Source organism: Peromyscus leucopus, chromosome 6, assembly GCF_004664715.2.
Source record: "Peromyscus leucopus breed LL Stock chromosome 6, UCI_PerLeu_2.1, whole genome shotgun sequence".
Classification (NCBI taxonomy): Eukaryota; Metazoa; Chordata; class Mammalia; order Rodentia; family Cricetidae; genus Peromyscus; species Peromyscus leucopus.
The window spans coordinates 8,710,553-8,731,874 of record NC_051068.1 but is presented as its reverse complement, the minus strand read 5'-3'; the positions used below and the strand labels follow the sequence as shown (position 1 = coordinate 8,731,874).

The 21,322-nt window shown below is 47.0% G+C and overlaps 1 protein-coding gene across 1 annotated transcript in view; it reads right to left on the bottom strand.

Annotated features, from left to right (window-relative positions):
- The window catches only part of Tnik (TRAF2 and NCK interacting kinase), a 413,176-nt gene that overhangs the window by 71,433 nt on the left and 320,421 nt on the right, over positions 1-21,322 (bottom strand). Inside the window, 4 exon segments of the mRNA XM_028875813.2 lie at positions 122-310; positions 1,340-1,426; positions 2,196-2,306; positions 17,109-17,313. Of these exon segments, the coding sequence (XP_028731646.1) occupies positions 122-310; positions 1,340-1,426; positions 2,196-2,306; positions 17,109-17,313 (592 nt within the window).

Sequence of the window (21,322 nt, the reverse complement as noted above, 5' to 3'; positions counted from 1 at the left end):
GTACACCTCTCACATCGGGCTCTCTTCAGACTGTACAGCACCAATGGGATTCCATGCTCCCAGTGAACGGCCTCCCAGCCGAGAACCTGCCCGGTGGACACAGCACCTCCTTGTCCCTTACCTCTTTGGCCCAGGCCGGCTTCTCGCTGGGACTCATGCCCTCCTTGTAGTGGTACAGTGGCTTCTTCTCCAGGGGCCTCTGCTCTTGTCGCTGATGCTGGAGGGAGACCAGGTAGTCTCTCTCTTGCTTCAGCTGCCTCTGAAGCCTTTCCGCTTGCCTCTGCTCTTCCAGCTGTTTGCGCTTGTATTCCTACCCAGAGCGGAAGAGCAGAGAAAGGGCATGTGACCACAGGGACCCACATCACCACACTGAGCAGTGGTGGCAAAACATGCAGTGGAGGCACGGGGGAGCTGTAAACAAATGGAATTCCAAGAAGGATAAAGGGTACCCCAATAAGGCCAGGCCTCACGTCAGTCCCACACAAGAATATGTCAAGGAAAACATGGGTGCTTTAACGGCAGTGTCTGCAGAACACCACTGGAAAGTGATATGTCCCTGGAGAACTGCAACCTAGAGGCAGGGAACTCAGATCTCTGCTCTAGGAGTTCCTAACTTGGTAGTTTGGTATTTCAAGCATATATGATAAAGTGTACAACCAAATAAACAAGCAGAGATCACTATCTTTTAAATAAAACCTGTACTAACTAAAGCTATTAGCAAACTTATGTACAAAGTCAAAAACAAATAACAGAATGCCATTGAGTAAAAAATTGCATTAAAAAAAATGAAAGAGCTTGCACCAAGAAGCCCATTTGGAGAGCTATAGAGTAGTGATAATAAAAATTCTTCCAGCGGATACGGCATGAGCAGGAGACAAAGTGTTCCCGTTGTAAGGGCAGGACTAACGGCCTGCAAATGAGAAATGACTGCAGGGCTGGGCAGGCTCTGAGCCGAGGTACATTTGCTGTGATTGTATTCCAGCATGTTGCCAATGGCTTTAAAAATTACTTGGCAATAAACACAGTGGGCCTTGAATGCAGTTTGAACTTATAATAAGGCTGGATTCATGCTAAAGTTTCGCAAATAGAGGGAGTTAATAAAGTGTGCTAAATGGTTGAGGACTTAGCAAATGGGGTCAGGAAATTATATGGCCTCTGTGAGATTCTGAGGTCTAGGAGGTTGGAAGGGAAGACCTCGTATTTTTAATTGGCATGTTAGGAGGAGGAAACACAAAGACATATATATGCAGACACGTGCACACACACGCACACATGCACGCACACACACACATTCGGGGGAACACCAGGCAGGTCTGCTGGCATGTGACTTTCCCATTACCAGAAGTAGAGCTTGTTCATGCAGGAGCTGCTGCTGTAAGATCTCTAACTGTCTTTGCTCCTCCTCTAACTGTCGCCTGATGTATTCCTGGAGAGGCAGGCAGCAGAAAAGTGGGAAGAATGGAAAGAGAGGAAAAGAGAGAGAGAGAACCAGTAACTGCACAGGTGACTGGAGCTTCCCAGTGAAAGGCAGGGGAAAGGAAGGGAAAGTACCCAACACCTCACCACACAGGAAGAGCAGCCATAGCAAAGCCAAGGCTTTCAATGCAGTCAAAAGCACAGCCCCCTCCCGGTAGCAGCTGATTGAGATGGCCCGGCATTTCACCGTCTCTATTCGGGTTTAACGAAACCAGCTCTAAGTTAAAGCTTGTCGGTGGGCTCCTCCCTTACAGACTCCACGGAATTAACAGTGCTGTGAAGTCCTGAGGCTCTAAGCCTACAGCAGGCATAGAACATATGTGCAAGGCTAGTGTGCTCACAGGCTTTGTAATAGATCCATCCTGGAGCTCACATTGTGATTTCATCAGTCAGAGAGGCCACAGATAGTTGGAGTTGGAGAGCACAAATAGCCTGAGTAGCATGGCTCATCTTCAGTGATGGAAGAATGGGAACTTGGTTCCGTGCAGGGGAGTCAGAAGTTGTAGGTATGTCAGGGGAGGCCCTGGCTTGGGTAGGAAGCATGAGCACTGTCGAGCTGTGCACTTGACTGTTTGAATAGGTGAGAACTGGTCGCTTGAGAAAAAGCAAAAGCCATACTAGAACAGTTCTTGGAGACTAGTAGGTTCCACATCCCAGAAATCCCTGGTGCTGCAGTTCCCAAGGGGCCCGCTGGGGGCGCGCTTTCCACCTCCCCGTACCTGCTCATGCTCTGCGCGCCTGCGCTCCTCCTCCCTGCGCATCTGCTCTTCATAGTGCCGGCGCTGTTCCCGCTCCTGCTGTTTCCGGAGCTCCTTCTCTCGCCTTTGTTGCTGTGGGTGACAAACAGACGTCATGATAGCAGTGGGCCCTGGTGATAGTAGCACCAGATCTGCCCCGTGACAGACATGAGCTCTCAAGGACAGATAGATACCCGAGTGCTCAAGGCTTTTCCTCCTGGGCTCCTGGGGGACCCACTGGAAAGGAGGGGTGATATCAAGAGAGCTGGAGTTACGGAGACCACGTCGACATTTGCTATGGATGTGAATTCTCACCAAGACACGATCTTTCTGTGGCCATTGGGATTGCCAAACCAGGCTACAAAACACCAGCCGTCTTTGAGCTGTCATAGACCCTTGAAATCCACTGCAATACTTACATCCTTCAGTCATTCTGATATCATGCCATACAAAGATTTCCAAAGACAAGACTCAGATAAGTAGAGTGGATATTCAAGGCCACATACTGAACAGAACATATAGACTCTGGCCCAGACCACATCTCTGTTGCTCATACCAAGCTGCTTCTCTGTTTGCTGGAGGACTCATTTGTAAATGCAGATGTTACCTTCTTGCTCAGGTAAGACCCTATGCTAAGAGAACACCGTCATCACCTCACCATCCTCACCTCATACAATTGCCCCGCCCAAGAGTGGACAGAGTGATCCACATGCTATGTGTCTATCTTATTTAATCTTCAAAAATGCCTTTTGAAGTAGATGCCATTATCCCCAGTTTATATTCGAATCTAAGGCATGGGGAGAGTAATTGTTCAAAGTCCTGTTACTGTTTAAGGTCTGCCCCAGTAAATAGCAGAGCTAGACTTCAAAGGCAGCCATATGCTCCAGGACCTAAACTCAACTATTCGGTAGATAGGGAGAGAGGAAATGTAGCAGAAAACCCCAAATTAACCTGGCTCCTCTTTCTGCTTTCAGAAAAGGAGAGGGGGTGCTTAGGAGACCTGAGAACCAAGCTCAGGGGCAGGTGCCCCTCAGGTAGGGGTGGTACCATTCCCCATCTCCAGAATACTCTAGAAAGTGTGTAGGGGCATGTGAATGCCTTTGGTGGCTGTCCTAGTAACTGGGGCCACATGCCTGGCAGTTAGCATGGGGGCAGATACACCAAACATCTTGCAATGCACAGGATCACATTTAAAACAATGTGCTCTCCAGTACTGCTGGTAGCATCTGCTTGGGGAACAGCCGTGGGCCTTTTGTGTCAGACCTGTACTGGCTTTGATTTCTTTTTCCTCAGTTAGGAGGTTCTGAGAAAACAGACCAGGGACCATTCCCTCCCTGTGACATTCTCACCACACTTCATTGCTTGGTGAGGAGGGGTGAGATGTTCCAGAGAGAACAGCCTCCATTCCATGACAAGTCAGTCCTGCAAAGCCAGGGAAAGAGCCCTTCTACCACAGCTGTCTGCCATAAGCCCTCAAAATGCCAAGGATGCTGGGCGAAAGCCTTGTTTCTCTAGCTTTTCCAGTTCACCAGTGTGTGCTGTGACCTCAGAATCTTCAGAAAGAAGCTCCCCTTTGGGACTCAAACTTGACAACTGCTTATCCATTTTGCCCTGTACGTGATGAGAAGCCAGCCCCTGCAGACCTTTGTGCAGCCACATGATGCAATAGGGCTTGCATTTTCAAAAAGCTCCCACCAAATCTCAGGCACTAACAAGGCAGGGTGAGGCCTTCGTACAGGTCTAGACCTGAGCCAAGAGGGCACTGATGATGTAACAAGGGCAGGCTGGGTACCACTGTTATCCTTACTGCTAAGGAAGAAGAAGTTGCACAAAGGAAGAAAGCTTCCAGATTTCTAGCCACTCTAAAGTGACTGGGGCATGCCTTTAATCCCAGCACTCAGGAGGCAGAGACAGGCAGATTTCTGTGAGTTCGAGGCCAGCCTGGTCTACAGAGCGAGTTCCAGGACAGCCAGGGCGTTATATAGAGAAACTTATCTCAAAAAACAAAATAAATAAGTAAATCAATCAATCAATAAAACAAACGACTGGCCTGGACGCCTACTTAGGAATTAAGCATGCAAACATAAAAGAGGGAGATTCTCGTGATGGGGACTTGAGAATGGGCAGAGCTCTGGGCTAAGGAGCATCCTGTATCCTGTAACAAAGAGAAGGAAAAACAGGGGTGTGCTGATCCCAGACAAGCAATTATTTGTTTCACAGAAAAAAAATAATTCAGAGAAACACAAGGGGAAAACATCATCATAGGAACTGACTGAATAATTTGGATTGCAGACCCTAATCAGAGGCATTTCCAACACTCAGCTGATGTGAATTAGCGCCAGCCCAGAGAATAAAATAATTATGTGTACTGATCTGGCTCCTGGCAGGAAATAGTCCTCATTTAGCTAACATTTCAAGTTTGTTACTCTTATTGGTTTCTTTCTTGAGGAAAAAAAAATAATCAAGCCCTTTGAAGATTTAGCTGAATCTTATGTGGAAGATTTGTCCGTTTTCAGTCCGTCTGCCAGGAATCAATACTGTTTTATAATTACATGCCACTCAGGTTCCCATGCAAGGCACACACAGTATTGATCGCAATTGAAGAAGGTAGGCTTCCCAAGTGTTCTGCAGCTTCTGAGAAAGACACTCAAAAGTGGCTAATAATTAATAACGATCTCACTCAGATCAGCCACTGGTCACACATGGAGGCATCTGCCAGGGCTTCGGTTCCCGCTGTGAAGTTAGAAAAATAAATTACCTCCCCAGCCTTCCGAGGGCACCCTGCCAGTTTCCAACTGTGTGTCTCAAGGTTGATGCCTTTCCTAGAAAGATGTTTATGGTCTCTCCTTTTGGGCATGGGGCCGTTGGAAGAGACATATCAAAACACGTCAAAGAAAATTTCTGCCTTTGGTGACTGTCTCTACAAGCAGCTCTTAGAGGACAAGGCCATGGCTCAACTCCTGCTCAGCTTCAGCCTCGCATAGGTCATGGTACCCGGCAGGTACATGTAGTGATGTGTTGTGCTAGACATGATGCTGTGTGGCTGTAATCCTACCCAGCACTGGGAAGGCTGAGGCAGAAGGAATACCAGGAGTTTAAAATCCGTCAGGGCTATAGAATGAGACTCTGTTCAAAGGAAAAGTGTCTGGAACTCAACAGAACAAAAACCTTGGGACGGGGGTGCGGGGTGAGAAGACACTAACACACTATTCTTTTAAAGCATTTTGGTATTTTCTTCTAATCAGTACTAATGACATGTATTGCATCATGATTTATATTACTTTTTGTGCTGGTTTTATCAATTTTGTGATCTAGATTGAAAGCTACTGTGTGTCTCCATTCTAGGTTTTATCTTTTAAAAATGATTTATTTACTTAATTTTTATTTGTGTATGTATGTATGCCTGAATGAATTTATGTATACCACACACACATATCACCCTAAGGGGCCAGAAGAGGGTGTTGGATCCCCCTGCACTGGGGTCACAAGCAGCCGTTAGCCACCCAGTGTGGATCCTAGGGACTGAACCACGCTTCTTCGCAAGATCAGGAAGCCCTTTTAATGGCTGAGCTGTCTTGGCAGCCTCCAGCCCTTCCCTGTATGTTTCTCACACACATTGGGTCATTGCTCATATTTGTTGCATTGATGACTGAAGGCCAGAAAAACAACCCAAGGGGAACATGCTAGCCAATTTTAACTGTCTACTTGACACAGCCTAGAATCACCTGGGACAAGAGTTTTAATTTGGGAATTGTCTAGATCAGGTTGCTCTGTGAGCATGTCTGTAGAGAACTGTCTTGATAATTGATGGAGGAGGACTCAGCCCACTATGGGCAGCACCACTTCATGGGCTGGGCTGTACAGAGTGAGAAAAGCTAGCTGAAAGCAAGCAGCATTGTTGATTTGTTTCTCCCTGCTCTCGATTGTGGATGTGATGTGACCGGCCACTTGAGTTCCTGCCTTGACTTTATGCAATAATGGATGGCAAGGTGAACTTTTGAGCTAAATAAACCCTTTCTCTCCATAGTGGCTTTTTAGTCAGGGTATTCGTCACAGCAGCAGAAAGAAAACTAGGACTGAGTGCAAGGAAGCCTTCCAGAAACTGAAATTAGACCTGCCCTTCTGAGGCGTCTCTCACAGGCTAGAAGTCCTTCACAGAATGCCCAAATGAGATTGAGAACGTTGCAAAATCCAAACAGCAACCAAACCACAGTCACCTGCAATTGGTCCTGACACAACTATTTGCCATGTTGGAGAAAAGTATGAAAATAAAATAAGGTTGCAAACCTGAGCTGGAAAGAATGATGAGAAAGATTAAAGCAATATTCTTAGGTTGCATTTGAATTATGTTTAATGATTATTGTGGTCCTGCCATTAGAGAGAATGTCTTTAACCAGCCAGATGACAGTTCTTGGCAGATAATGCCACTCACAAGGAGTGGGCTGGAAGTTCTCATCTGTATCTTCTGGGAGGCATTGCCAACAGTTGAATTCCCTAAAATTAGAAATTCAGTTGGTTCTTAACGGAGTTTCAATGGTTTTCTCCTGGTTGGAGTGAAGGAAAGCAGTGGCCCTGCATGCTCTCCGGGTGATACAATCGGGGCCTTATCATCTGGTGCAGATGTGGTCCTTCCTGCATGTATGCCTTCTGTGGCTCTGCACCGACGGGGGAGAGGAAAAACTGCTATTTCCCCTCAGTGTGCCCAACATCTGACAAAAGCCACTGAAGCAAGGAAGGGCTTCTCTCTGCTCAGGGTCTGACGTCCATCATGGACATCATGTCCATTGTGGACAGGGAGGCGTGGAGTGAGGAGTGGGAGGCAGCTGGTCCCACTGAGTCAGGAAGTGGCGAGATGGAAGCTGGTGCTCAGCTTGCCTTCTCCTTCCTTCCTTCCTCTGGACCCTCAGCCCAGGGATTGGTGCCACCATCCTCAGCTAAACCTGTCTGGAGACATTCTCAGATATGCCTGGAGGTGATTGGAAATCCAGTCAAGTTGACAAGGAAGATTAGCCATCCCCGGGCAAGTTCTGATCCTCTGCTTGCCCATCCATTTAGGACGCTCCTAGGTGGATGGTGTTTGCAAGTGAGCTGGTTAGTCAGTTTCAGTGAGGAAGTATGAAAGCTTCCAGTCTTCACATTCCTGCCAGAGGCTGTCACTTCAACCCTCAGACAGACTTCTCACAGGCGTGGGGACACACAGTCACTCCCGAGTGACATTACAGGGCACACCTTCTCCTCTGATGGACAACTGGGATCTCTGTTGGGTTTCTTAGGTGCCAGGATGCTCAGAGCCATACTGATGGCCACATCTGCCAGCTGTTATCACTGAATGTCACGTTATGTAAGAATTCAATGAACCAGCCCAGTTCCTGCTTTTAACTCATCTTTCTCTTCTATTTTATGTTCCTTTTTATTTTCTTATATATTTTATTTTTACTTGTACTAACCACTATAAGCAATATTAAGTTCTCTTTTTGGAATGAAGAAAAGTTACAGAGAAACATAACAAATAGTAGACAACAGGCGATCCTTGCTTCTATGTCCGTCTTCTATACATCCCACATCTCCATCCTATGAGCCCAGAGAGACACCCACACTTGAGAATATTTCCTAATTGTAATGTTCATGTAGTGGGGTAGGGAGAGGAGTCAGGAAGGCTTCCAGAGATAGAACACTGGATCAGAAATACATTCTCTATAAACATTTAATGAGAGAGTCAGTGTTGTATGTTGAAGTAGATACTATCATCTAAACTTCTAATACAGTGGCCCTGTAGACCTTCAAAGGGTCTGAGCCAGGATGTGCTGCCTTGAAAAGGAAAAAAAAGATTCTGAATGAAAAATTATGGGCTGCCCTTGGAGAGTTCCAGAGTGACCTCCTGGAAGTGGTGAGAGGAGACCCCACGAGGACCATGACAGATCTGGCTTCCCTCTAGAGGGCTGGAGAGCAGCTTCTTCGGGATGATGTCTGGCTTCTCGGCAAGGGCCTCAAGCCATCCCTTCAGCTCAGGGGCTCTGTGATCAAGGGTGCTCTGCATGAAAGGACCACTGTGGTCCTTTGAATCGTCTACACATCACACATGCTCCTCACTTTAAACAGGACTGCTCACTTCAAGCTTTCCAGGAGCTGTACTTGTGACAAAGGCATTCATACACATCTGGACATTCTATGTCTAGTGTTTGCCCAAGCTTCAATTTGGGAAAGACCATTGAAAACTAACCACTGCAGAAGGAGGGCATGGTTGCCTTGTCCTGAAAAGTAGAGGTCCAAGCATTTTTTAAAAATAGGCAGGGCATAAAAATGATGAAGTGGCCAGGCACCTCTGATTTTATAACACATCAGTGTAATAAACAGAATGAAAGGAATAATAATGCCAAATAAGGATCAAAGGTCTGCGAGTTTATGACACCATGCACCTCTTGTGGTATCACGTACATTTCTAAGGTTTTTCCTCCTGTTACCTTGTCTAGTTTCCCCTCCTTTTGAGACAAGTACACCCATCACTCTGTGTGCAGCTAAGAACAGCACCACACCCAGCCTGTATCTTACTGGAGTCCAGTCCGGGGTAAGTGGATAGCCAGGGCATATACTCTGCATAGTTCTGCCATGTGCATGTATACCAACAGGGCATATACTCCACATAGTTCTGACATGTGCTTGTATACCAACAGGGCATATACCCTGCATAGTTCTGACATGTGCATGTATACCAACAGGGCACATACTCCGCATAGTTCTGCCATGTGCATGTATACCAACAGGGCATATACCCTGCATAGTTCTGCCATGTGCATGTATACCAACAGGGCATAAACCCTGCATAGTTCTGACATGTGCATGTATACCAACAGGGCATATACCCTGCATAGTTCTGACATGTGCATGTATACCAACAGGGCATATACTCTGCATAGTTCTGACATGTGCATGTATACCAACAGGGCACATACTCCGCATAGTTCTGACATGTGCATGTATACCAACAGGGCATATACTCTGCATAGTTCTGCCATGTGCATGTATACCAAGTGAACCATGTCTGTGGTTTTGCCAATTGTCCTTTTTCTGTCTTGACCCTTTCTTTATAGAAACAGTAACCAGAGAGCCCTGGAAAGGCTAGACAGGCTAGAGATAGTCCATCCCTTCTTTCTGCATTTGCTTTAATCCGAGGCCGGAAGGAAGCCTCGTCTCTACTGAAGAGTACTTTTGATCAGCGGGCAGCCCATGGTTAAGCTCCCTGAGAACACACATGCAAGCTGCTCTTTTACGGATAAAAGGAGAAAGGAAGGTTCTAGGCTGATTTTGCCTTGAGCAACCTTAATGAAGGAATCTAATCCCATCTCTGCCATGAATGGTTATAAACGTGATTATTCATGAGCTCCCGGTTATATGCCAAGTCTCGGTTTCTCCAGAACTAGGGCTTCTCCAGGCACCACACGGAGGAACAGGAATGGCGCAGTGGTCATCCCTAATACACAAGGCTCTGTGGCTTAGCATAAGTGTCAAGTGCAGATAAAACCCTTTAATTCCTGCCCTAACACGCCAAAGCCCCAGTGAGAGAGCCTGGGACTGAGTGCCATGGAGACAAGTGTGTTATCAGTGAGTTAATGGATACTGCATTCACAGAGAGGGCCATTCCAGGGTGTCTGAGCTGACATTGAAGGTGCCGACTTACATCCCCTGTGGAAAGGAGAACTCTTCAAACACTTCCTGTGCTGATGAGGAAGGCATTTTGGATATTTGGCAGAATGTATTTGAATGTAGCATATCACAAGGGCTGAGTCAATAACAAGACAAATTTTCCAACATTAGAGTTGTTAGGAAAGAAATAGGAATGTGCTGCCAAAGCCCACGAGTTTGTAAGGAGGCATGGCCACAGGGAAGCCAGGGAGTCTGTCTGACCAACGCTGTTCTTGCTTTTAGGGAGCAGCTGGCTGAGATCACTGTGTAGGCGATGGTCTACTCAAGTGGCTCACCGAAGAAAACAAAAGTAGAAATGGAAACAGTCCCATTTCAGTGTCCTGTGAATGAATGTCCCAATGACACCATTTTATTGTAGATCTCCTAGGTAAGACATAACTAAGAAAACTGTGAACTACAAGGCACATGGACCGGTCATAACAACAGAGGCTGTGAGAAGACCCTGGATGATGGAGGCCAGGCCTGTGACCCATGATGCATGTTCAGGCAGGCCTTGACTACTTACTAATTCTGCATGTATGTAATCAAAGGCACCCTAGATAAACCAAGGGTTAGCGCCTGTCTGACTCTAATCTTGTTCTGTAACATTAGAAGTGGTAGGCACCAGATACCAGGCAGTCCTCTCCATTCTTGAAAAGCACAGGAAGGGGTCTGTACAAAGCGAGGACACCTTTCAGCAGCATCTCTAACCTCGGCACAGGGTTTAAAACCCTCCCTCCACAGGGCTCAGAGGCATCGCACACAAAGCCAGACCTGCTGCAAAAGCAAGCTCTCTGGGACTGATTGAGTAGTGGGCACCCTCCCTTCATGTTTGTCTTTGGAGACACGCTCTTGTGTAGCCCAGGCTGGCCTCAACCATGCTGTGTCTACTATACTACCCGTGAACTATGGAGAATTCTGCTTCTTAAGTGCTGGAATTACAGGCACATGCCACCATGCCCAGCAATTACCAGATACTGTTATGGCACATGCCACCATGGCCAGAGATCACTAGATACTGTTATAAATTCTTTTTATGAATTGACTCAATCTCTCAAATGATTATTATCCCATTTTGTAAATGAGTAAGCTGATGAATAACAAAATCAGGATTTGCTCAAGATGACTAAGGCAGAAAACGGCGGGGTAGAGATTGGCAGCCTAGGGCTCTGTGTCTCTCCTGCCTGAGGCTTACTATGCAGACCTGGGAAGATCTCTATCTTATGGGTCTTGTTTAGATCTTAGACAAGACTTTATAAAACCACTTGATAGTAATGCAGGGATTATACTTAATGATTGTGGTGGTTAGTTTTAAATGTCAACTTGCCACAACTTAGAAATCACCTGGGAAGGAAGCTTGCCTTGATCAGGTGAGCGTGTTTATGGAGGACTGTCCTGACTGTTGACTGCTGTGGGAAGACCTCCCCCTGTGGGCAGCACCATTCCCTGCACAGACATCCTGGACGGCGTAGGAGAAGAAGCACAGCTAAGCGTAAGTACCTAGCAAGTCGGCAGCATGGATGCATTTCTTTTTGCTCTTGATTTACAGATTTAATCAGACTAACTGCTTTGAGTTTCTGCTTTTATTCCCCCCACCCCCCGTGATAGTCTGCAGCATGAAGTTGTAAGACAAACAAACCCCTGTCTCCCCAAGATGCTTTTGGTCAGGTGTTTTATCAGAGCAACAAACAAGAAACTAAGACAACAACAGAAAGAAATACAGGCAAGAGCATCTTTCTACATACAGAGCTTTGCGCAGTCCTGCGGACTCTGCTGGCGAAAGCAGAGGTCCCAAAGTGGCTGCGGCCCTACTGACAAGGTGCGCCCTGGGGATGCTGCCCGGGCTGGTCAGGCCAGTTCCCACCCATAAGCTCACAGCAGGCAGAAAGCCAGAACACAAAGAACAAGGTGCTTTCAGGAAAAAGCCACCACAAAGGGGTGGACAGGGAAGGCACATTAGTGAAAATAGAATAAAAAAATCTTCTCTATAAAAGTAAAATAAACGATCCTTGGTGACTTAGTCTCTCACTGTTCCTGAATACAACAAAACATTAGTACAAAAATCTTAACCTATGTCTTGTGTCAGGCGTGTTTTTCACATAGTTCCCACGGTGATCCTCCGAAGTCAATATAACTGTGCTGAATATACATGTAAAGCAGCTGAGGTTCAGAGAGGTTAAGTAAACTTCCCAAGACCGCAGATCTGGAATTAAACCTGGCCTCCTGGCCTACAAAGCTGGGGTAGTTTACTGTCACACTCACCTACCAGACTGTTTTCCCTTCCCACCACATTCTGAGTGGGTGTTGTAACAAGTGTTCATTCCAAAGCCTGAGAAGGTGCTTGCCTTCTGGCCCATTTCTTTTCATAAACTCCAGCTTTCACTGTGTACAGGAAGAAGCTCAAATGTTGAAAATTCCTCTGGCCTTAGTCAGAACAGCAACAGTTACTGCACCCGGAACGCCACGTGTTGGCGATATGCTGGAGGTTTCTGGGAATTGCTTGGTTAATAGCTGCATAAGATGCTATTGTTACCCTGAGTTTTAGAAGTGTGGAAACTGAGGCAGAGGAATGCTAATGAATGCACTCAGAGCCACACAGTAAAAAAGGAAAGCCAGGATCCTGGTCTTGGCAGCACGAGGGGCTGAGGCTGATTCACTTGTGTTTTGTTTTTGAGATAGGGTCTTGAAATGCATCCTAGGTTGGCCTTGAACTCATAGCAATCCTCCTGTCTCTGACTCCCAAATACTGAGATTTCAGGTGTGGGCCATCACATCTGGTTCTTGTAGTCGATGTTGCTGACTAAAATACTGCATCCTTCTCAATAGTCTTCTACTTCATTGTCTGAATTGGAGCTTCTATATGTGGTGCCTACATATTGACTCTTAAATTTTTCCATTAATATGATGGCAAGCTGAGAGAAATCACTGGTCTTTTCAAAAAACCTATGCAAGATCAATCAGCACCAGGGACCTGATCCAAATTCATTAGTCTGTTCCAGAGCAGGGCCACAGTGCTTCCAGGTGCCGGCTTGCTCTGATGCACAGTGCCAGGGGGAGGTTTGTCCCAGCTGAGTAATAAAAATGCTTACTGAGCCGGAAAAATAGGAGAGAGGATCCCTGTGTAGTTTTGTCACTAGTGATGAACTGACTCACCTTGGCTGAGTTTCAGCAAGTTCCTGGAACTTACTTGTGTATTTTCCTCTATCAATGGTCAAAACTGGTCTGGTTACCACCATTTAATCAGCCCCAGGCTATGCCCCTTGTCTAAGCAGATCCATGACTACATTGAGCTATAGTCAAAGTCCTTCTGAGAATTACCAACACTGATCCCAGTCGTATGCAGGCAGGCGCAGAACAAAAGCAAAGGACACAGAAAGTGTCCTTAGGGGCCCCTGGTGGGAGCTGACATCTGAGGTCACCAAATACGAGAGCTCCAGCCCATCATTCCTGTGATACCAGGTAGGCAACCACGAGGCCTTTATTCAGAATTGGGAATATGATTCCCAGCATGCCCACAAAAGCCCATATGACCAAAGGAAGCTAAATTTCAAGCAGAACTACACAGTTTCTATATGCCCATGCAGCCCAAGTTCCTGTGCTAGCCACCAGAGGCACAAGTGTTTACGGCAGGCTAGGCTGGCAGATAAGGAGAGGGATACAATCCTCTGGGAGCAAGGATTGTTGTGATCCAGGTTCAGTACTTACAGCCAACCCATTATGTGACAATCTGCTTTCTTCCCTTAAGCTATAGCATTTAACATTAGGACACAGCATTGACATCTGCAGGTTTATTCCTGACAACACCACAACAGAGTCACAAAAAACACACACAAACTGAGGGTGCTTTAAGTAAGCTGGCTGGGCCGCATTCATAGTAATTCTGGGCTGCATGTGGCCTCATGTGCCTGTCTGTGGGTGGGACACACCCAGGGCAAGAGAAAGGTCCACAAAGATAAAGCCAGTGTAAATGACCAACTCCACGAGCTCCTGATTCTCCCGAGAAGCCTGGTTCCCACTGACCATCGCAGGGCAGGAGGTTCAGCCCTCAGGCGTGCGGACACCTTCCACTGAGGCCATGGAGCTGAGGGTATCTCTCTGTGCACAGTGCCTTACTCACACCCATGGAAGAAGCGCCCATAAATGCCACTGAAGAACACTGAGGAGGCCTTGCAGTAGCACTGGCCTGGTGTGTGAAGGAGAACCTAGTTCAACGCTGAACACCTGCTCAGCACAGCTGTTTGCCATGGCCCAGAGATCACCAGCTGTGCAAGGCAAACTACCACAGAGCTACAAGCCAGGGCTAGGATGTAAAACAGTGTCATGAAGCAAGACTCTGCAGCGAAGCCCCCGAACATGACACATGATTTAGTTTGGAGCTACCTTCGGGGAAGATTTCATACTGACTAAGAACTTGGGTTCAACAGCCCAGAATTCATGTGACAAACAAACAAACAAACTGGGTTTGGAGAGATAGCTCAGCGAGGAAAGTGCTTGCTCTACAAGGAAGAGGACACGGGTTCAATCCCCAGGACCCACATGATGCATATTTGTAAAGCCAGCACTCGGTGGGTGGAGACAGGAAGGTCTTGGGGCCTCCTGGCCAGCTGGCCTAGCCTGCTTAGCAAGCTTCAGGCCTGTGAGAGAATCCATCACCAGAGAAAAGATGGGCAGCACCTGAAGAATGCCCTTTGAGGTTCCATCCTGACCTGTGCAGACATGCACACATGAGCATGTGCACTCCCATGTGAACATCCACATGAACACTAACACATATACAGACACACCAACATTTTAAACACGTGAAGGCCACATCTGCTCTTCACATGGTGAGAATCCTGTGAATTTTAAATGCTCATGAGCTTGGTAGTGTGGATTGTCCAGGGCTCCCTGGCCAGCGCTTTTAGCCTGAAACCAATGATAATGAACCAAATGGAGCTGAAGTAGTGGAGACTGTCATACCAGGGAAGCAGAACCTGGAGAGAAAGGAAGCAGAACCTGGGAAATGGGGAGACTGTCATACCAGGGAAGCGGAACCTGGGAAATGGGGAGACTGTCATACCAGGGAAGCGGAACCTGGGAAATGGGGAGACTGTCATACCAGGAAGCAGAACCTGGGAAATGGGAGACGTCAAAGGAAGCGAACTGGGAAATGGGGAGACTGTCATACCCCGGAAGCGGAACCTGGGAAATGGGGAGACGGTCATACCAGGGAAGCGGAACCTGGGAAATGCCCCACCAAGAAAAACAGGCCAGCCAATGTTCAGGGAGCAGTTCAGTGGAGGGTTTGATCCACCCAGAAGGAGGAGGTCTCAAGTCCAAGGAGCAGAGTCTGTGGTGTTCCAGAGTTCTGAGAGACTAAAGGAAACTGTGGTCCTTGGCTGGGGGCCAGTCTAAGAGCCGTGGGTGGCCTGGGCAGGTTGCAGGCAGTGATAGATAGTTCAGCAGAGCTGCCAGCATCTAAGACTCTCGGGTGTGCCCCAGGGGGACCAGAGGTCACTTCTGTACCTTACATGTACACTCTACCTATGCGCTACCACGGGCCTCCATCCACCAGACTCAAGAGAAGAGAGCAGGGGCCTTTACACCCTCACGTGGTGGGTGTCTTTACACGAGTGTCCTGAACTTACCCACACACTGGAAAGCACATTATGTCCTGATTGCTGTCCACAGCACCTGTCTCGGAACCCTCACATGGACACTGGGATCAGAGAGACTAGCATGCACCTTGCTTTGCAGTTACAGACCCTCTTCACTCACTGTCCTCTTTGTTTTCCATTTCTTTTCTTTTTAATTTTCAAAGCTTAAAAAGTGTGCACACAAAATACTGGTTTTCACTACAGCATTTTATATGCACATATCATGTACTTTGCTCATATTCACTCCTCATTGTCTCCTTGTCCATGTCATGTTGTCAGTGCTTCACAATCACTAGAAATTGTCACTTAGTCACATGATAAATAAAGGTAGAAATCTCAGATATCTCATAGCAGGTACAAGAGAAGGAAAAATGAAAAAATAAAGACAGAAAATGCACTTCTTGAGAGAAAATGATATACAGGATTCCACATCTGAGCAATTCCCTGCATGGTAGCTTACACATAGAAGTCACTCAATAAACAAATCATTGTAAATGTAGAGGATTATTGTTGAAGGTCTGAAAATAAGGTCCCAGGGTCCTAATGAGGTTGCCAGGATTTACTGAAAAATGACCCGAGGTCCTCATAGACTTAAATGAGGGAATCTGAACCATGATGGGCTGTTAAAAAGGTGATCTGATCCTGTAGCCCCCAACCTCTCACTCTCTAGTGGGCCATTTTAAAAAGCAAAATCAAGGAACCCATGAGCAAGAAGCAGACTGGAATTCGGGAGACCCCTGACATTACCACCCTGCTCCCATACAGTTGTGGACCCTCTCATTTGCCTCCCAATTTCCCCACTGACTGAACAATCTCAGTTTCTTACTGACCTGGAGGCTCTCATTTATCTGGCAGAAGGAGGAATGCTTGGAGATGTGGGTGAAATTCCAGGAAAAAGAATTAAACAAAGATCTATAGTTTACAAGGGTGAGAACCTTGTGTGGGACGTAACATCCAAGAGCCCATGATCAGTGATGAGGTTTCCTGTCCAGAGGACAGCAGCATCTGCTGCTGAGAGCAGATCATGCCTGCCAGCTGCAGGAAGTGTCCCGGGCAGGAAGGAGCATGAGGAACGTGGTTCCTGGTGTCAGAAGAACATCTGAAGAAGGGTCTGGTTTTCCTGGCATGTGGTGACCGGCCTGTCCACTATGGCTTAGTTAGTACTCATCTTTCACTCTCAGCCTTTGGCTCACTAATTTGCATGTTTATTTTCTCATTCCACAAATATTCCTAAGTGTCTAATATATGTGACATGCTCTTTTAGGCACTAGAGAAGGCCAGGGGAGAAAAGAAGCCCACGTCCTTTCCAATGGGGAGCTGGAACCAAATATAGAGTGTCTGAAGTTGGTCAGAGCCATGCCAATAGACATAAGCAGTAGAATATGCTAGCAAGGAGAGGGATGGTATCTTAATAAGATGGTCAAGGATCGCCTAGGAGGGGCAGATGGGTGGAGGGTGGAAGCCGTGGCCCCGTTCGGAGAGTGAGGGAAGTGTATTTTGTAAGATGGGACTGAAAAGCATGAGCACCGGGCAGGTGGTGCCACCCCTGAGGTGGCTGCGGTGGCCCCATGGTACTCACCTCCTCCAGCCTCCGCCTCTGCTCCTTCTGCTCCTCAATGCGCTTCTGGCGCTCCGCCAGCAGCTGCCGCTTGTGTTCCTCATTCTCCCGCTGCTGCTGCTCCAGCTGCTGTCGCCGCAGCGCCTCTGAGCGCTCCTTGTTGGCCAGCTGCAGTCGCAGGAAGTCTCGCCGCAGCGTCGACTCTCCTGGCAGGTTCAGAATGGAGCTGTGCACAGGAAAGAACATTAGGGTACCACGTGTGATGAGGGCCACTGCAACTGTGCGTCCTGGGGCAAATGCAAGAGAACAGGCATTGCCCCACTTTCCAGATGACTATTCCATACATATGCTGTCCTAAAGGAATATCACACCCTTTTCTAGGACTGTCCACACCACTCCATCCCCAGTGCACGGCAAAGATGTGTGTCATAAGACTTCAATGAGTGTGCAAGCTCTAAACCTTAGGCAAGCTTATCTCTACATATAAGAATAGCTAGCAGGGACTATGGGGATGGTTCAATGGTTAAAGAGCTCGCTACACCAGCATAAGCCTCAATTCATATTCCCAGAGGCCCCCTGCCCCCCCCACACACACAAAAGCTGGATACAACAGCACATGAGTCTTTGGGAAGATGTGAGGCAGAGAGAGGAGGATTCCCGAAGCTTGGAGGCCAACTAGCCTGGTGTACATAGCTACCAACAACGAGACTGTCTCCAGATGGGAAGGAAAGACCAACAGCAGGGCTGTCCTCTGACCTTTAGACACGTGCATGCTGTGCACACATGCATGCATACACACACAACACAGCACAACACAGATATATGTGCATGGAAATACTCGTGCACACATGTGCAGATGTGCGCGCGCACACACACACACACACACACACACACACACACACACACACACACACACACACCGAGAGAGCAGAGGAGTAAGAAGGGTCTTATTCTATTCACAGGAGCAGATGCCCTCACAGGCACCTCCTTGACAGCTCACCCCAAGGCCTGAGAGGCAGAGGTCAACTCAGGGCAAGATCAAATGGACCAGGAGAAACAAGGCTTAAGACAAGGTTGACAATGAGCCAAGATCTCAGGCCAAGTTCGTGCAGCCCATGGTGCCCAGGGCTTGGCTAAACACATCCCTGTGGAAGGGCATCATTCTAGCCACAAAGCACGTACTTGGGACGACTGTACCTGAGGAGACCAAGTCGTAGGTTATGTTTAACATAGTATATTTAAGTGTGTGTGTGCACAGAGGACATAAACTACAGCATTGTTATTGGTGGTCCCAGGCTTCCCAATGCCAATATAACTGCAGGTGACCACCAGAAAGTTCTTCACAGCCATCTATCAGGGAGATGAGGATGGCTCCCTTAGGTTTATTTACACCTACCCCATTAAATCAGTGATTCTCCACCCGTGGGTCACAACCCCTTTGGGGGGACAAATGACCCTTTCACAGGGTTGCATATGAGATATACTGCATAGCAGATATTTACATTATGATTTGTAACAGTGGCAAAACTTTAGTTATGAAGTAGCAATGAAAATAATAACTTCATGGTGGGGGTCACCACAACATGAGGAACTGTATTAAAGGGTCGCAGTATTAGGAAGGCTAAGAACCACTGCCTTAAATTTTGGTGAAAGTTTCACCTAAAATAAATTCATTGGCCAAATAATTCCTTGTTTCTGCTATATAACAGGTATTAGGACAGGCTGTAGGGAGATCGCACCCACTAGATATTAGGTAGAAAATAGAGATGGGGTTGGATCTCAGAGGAGGGAGTTCTGAATGGCAGCCCATTCCCATCGTTTGTTTAACTGCTGTTGTGAAACCCAGGCCCCAGCTCTCCAGAATCAGCCTCACTTCTGAACTGGCCAACACTATGAGCAATCCAATAATGGATCCTGATTAGTCTCTAAAAGGAGTTAGATATGAGGGAACCCAAAACACCATAGCTTGGGATATGGCAATAGCCCACTTGGTTAAATGCTCGCCACACAAATTTGAGGACCAGAGTTGAGCCCCAGAGTGCACATAAAATGCTGAGTGTGGTGGTGTGCATTTGTGACCCCAGTGCTGGGGAGATGTAAACAGGTGGGTTTCTGAAGTTCATTTACCAGCTAGTTTGGCCTATTGTGCAAGCCCCAGGTCAAAAGGAGACCTTGTCTCAAAAAGGCAAGGTTGACTTCTGGAGGATGGCGCCCATGGTTGAGATGTCCACCCTACCCATACCTGCACACACATTGTCTTGACAGTGAACGGTCGTCTGCATGGTACAGGAGAGCACATTAGCTAATGGTGTTTCATGGTGGAGACTTGCCCCAGCAAGGAGCAGTGGGGTGACCTCAGAAGTATCTGGGGATGGAATTAATGAAGCCCGTAGAAAGATCTGAAGTCTAGGGTGAGGGATGGCATGAAGTTTCATTTGGGCTGCTGGTGACAGTGTGACAAGACATGGAAGGAGGGTGGCAGGAGGACGGCAGGTTGTTGGCAGCTGGCAAGTGTATCAGTTTGGTTTTGGTGAGTTACTAGAATCTGTGTGAGATGCTGTTATAGACAAGGCCAAGAGCTTCACTGAGGGCATTCCACAGGCAGTTTAGGAGTCTCCTGTGAACCCCTCTACAACTTGCTGTCTCTGTGTCAAAGTCTAAAACAACTTCGAAATGGTGGTGCTTGTACGCACAAGTCACATGCTATGAGCAAAGGTGATAAGGTTGGGGACCCAGTGTCACACGCACATGAGGACGCCCCATTAATCTTAACTGATACTGAACTAATACCGGAGACCTTGGTTGTACTAATGACTCAATTACTAACTCTGTGTATGACCTGGTGACATCCTCAAGCTGTTTTCTTATGTTAAAATGAGAAAACCATCATCTTTTTCTACATTTAGGATTTCAAGAAGACTAATTAGACTTGTTCAAACAGTGAGACTTGGTGCATCATCTTCCTGTGATATAATGACATGTTATAATTACAGCTGGTGTCTCACCAAGTGACCCCTGACACACAGAAAGTCTTGGGAAGACTGGATTTCTCAGTTCTTTAAAGAACAGACTACAGAGGCCTGGCACAGTCTCCGGGCTGGGAGCAGAGTGTGGCTTCTCTGTGAGCAGGGACCAGGGTCCTTTGCTCTAAGGAAATGTTCATTTTATACGTCACCGTTCGACAGCCATTGCCCTATGCAGCTAAAGTGAGGGCAGCTAACATTCTGATGGCAGAAAATGTTCTCCTTCAGTCATTGGCCTTGGGAAAGCCTGTGGCAGATAAGAGAGAAAAACTAATGTCCTGTGAGCTCAGTCCCAACCTCCGGGTAGTTAAGAAGAACTGAGGTTGTCGGGTGATGGGTGATGCTGACTTCACACAGTGGTTCTCAGCCTTCCTGCTGCTGCTACACCCTAGTACAGCTCCTCATGTGGTGCTGAGCCCAACCATGAAGTTGTTTCTTTGCCACTTCATAACTGTAATTTTGCTACTGTTAGGAATTGGAATGTAAGTACTTGGTGTATAGAATATCTGAAATGCGACCACCGAAGGGGTTGCGACTCATACAAGCTGAGAATTGCTGGCTCAGGAAAAGAACGAGAGGCTGGAGAGATAGCTCATCAGCAAAGCATTGCCTTGCAAGTGTGAACCTCAATTTGATCTCCAGCGCTCAGGTGAAAATAGCTGGTGTGGTAGCAGATGCTTGTAATCCCAGTGCTGGAAGGTGGAGACAGTAGGCTCCTAGGAGCTCACCAGGAAGCTGGCCTAGCCTGGTCAGCGAGTACCAGGCCCGCGGGAGCCCTCGTTTCAGAACACAAAGTTGAACTCAACGGAACTTATGTCGACTTGTTGTCTCCTATTCTTTTGTCTTAGTGACCTTTTGCTTGTATGTTATGGTTTCTGATTTTGTGCTTTTGTTTTTTTTTTTTTTTCTGTGTGTGTTTCTTGAGCTCTTTTCTTTTTATTATGTTTTGTGGTAGTTGTTGTTTTTGCTTGCCTGTTTGTTTTCTAGAGAGAAAGAGAAAGAAAGGGCATGGAATTGGGTGGATTGGGAGGACCTGGAAGGAGTTTGGGAATGGAAACTGTGATCAGAATATAACATATGAAAAAATACATTTTCATTATAAATACATACTAACAAGATAGTGCTTGATGAATGATAGCTGAGGTTGTCCTTTAAGTCTATGCTGGTTAATTTTTGTCAGTTTGACACAAATTAGGATCACCTGGGAAAAGG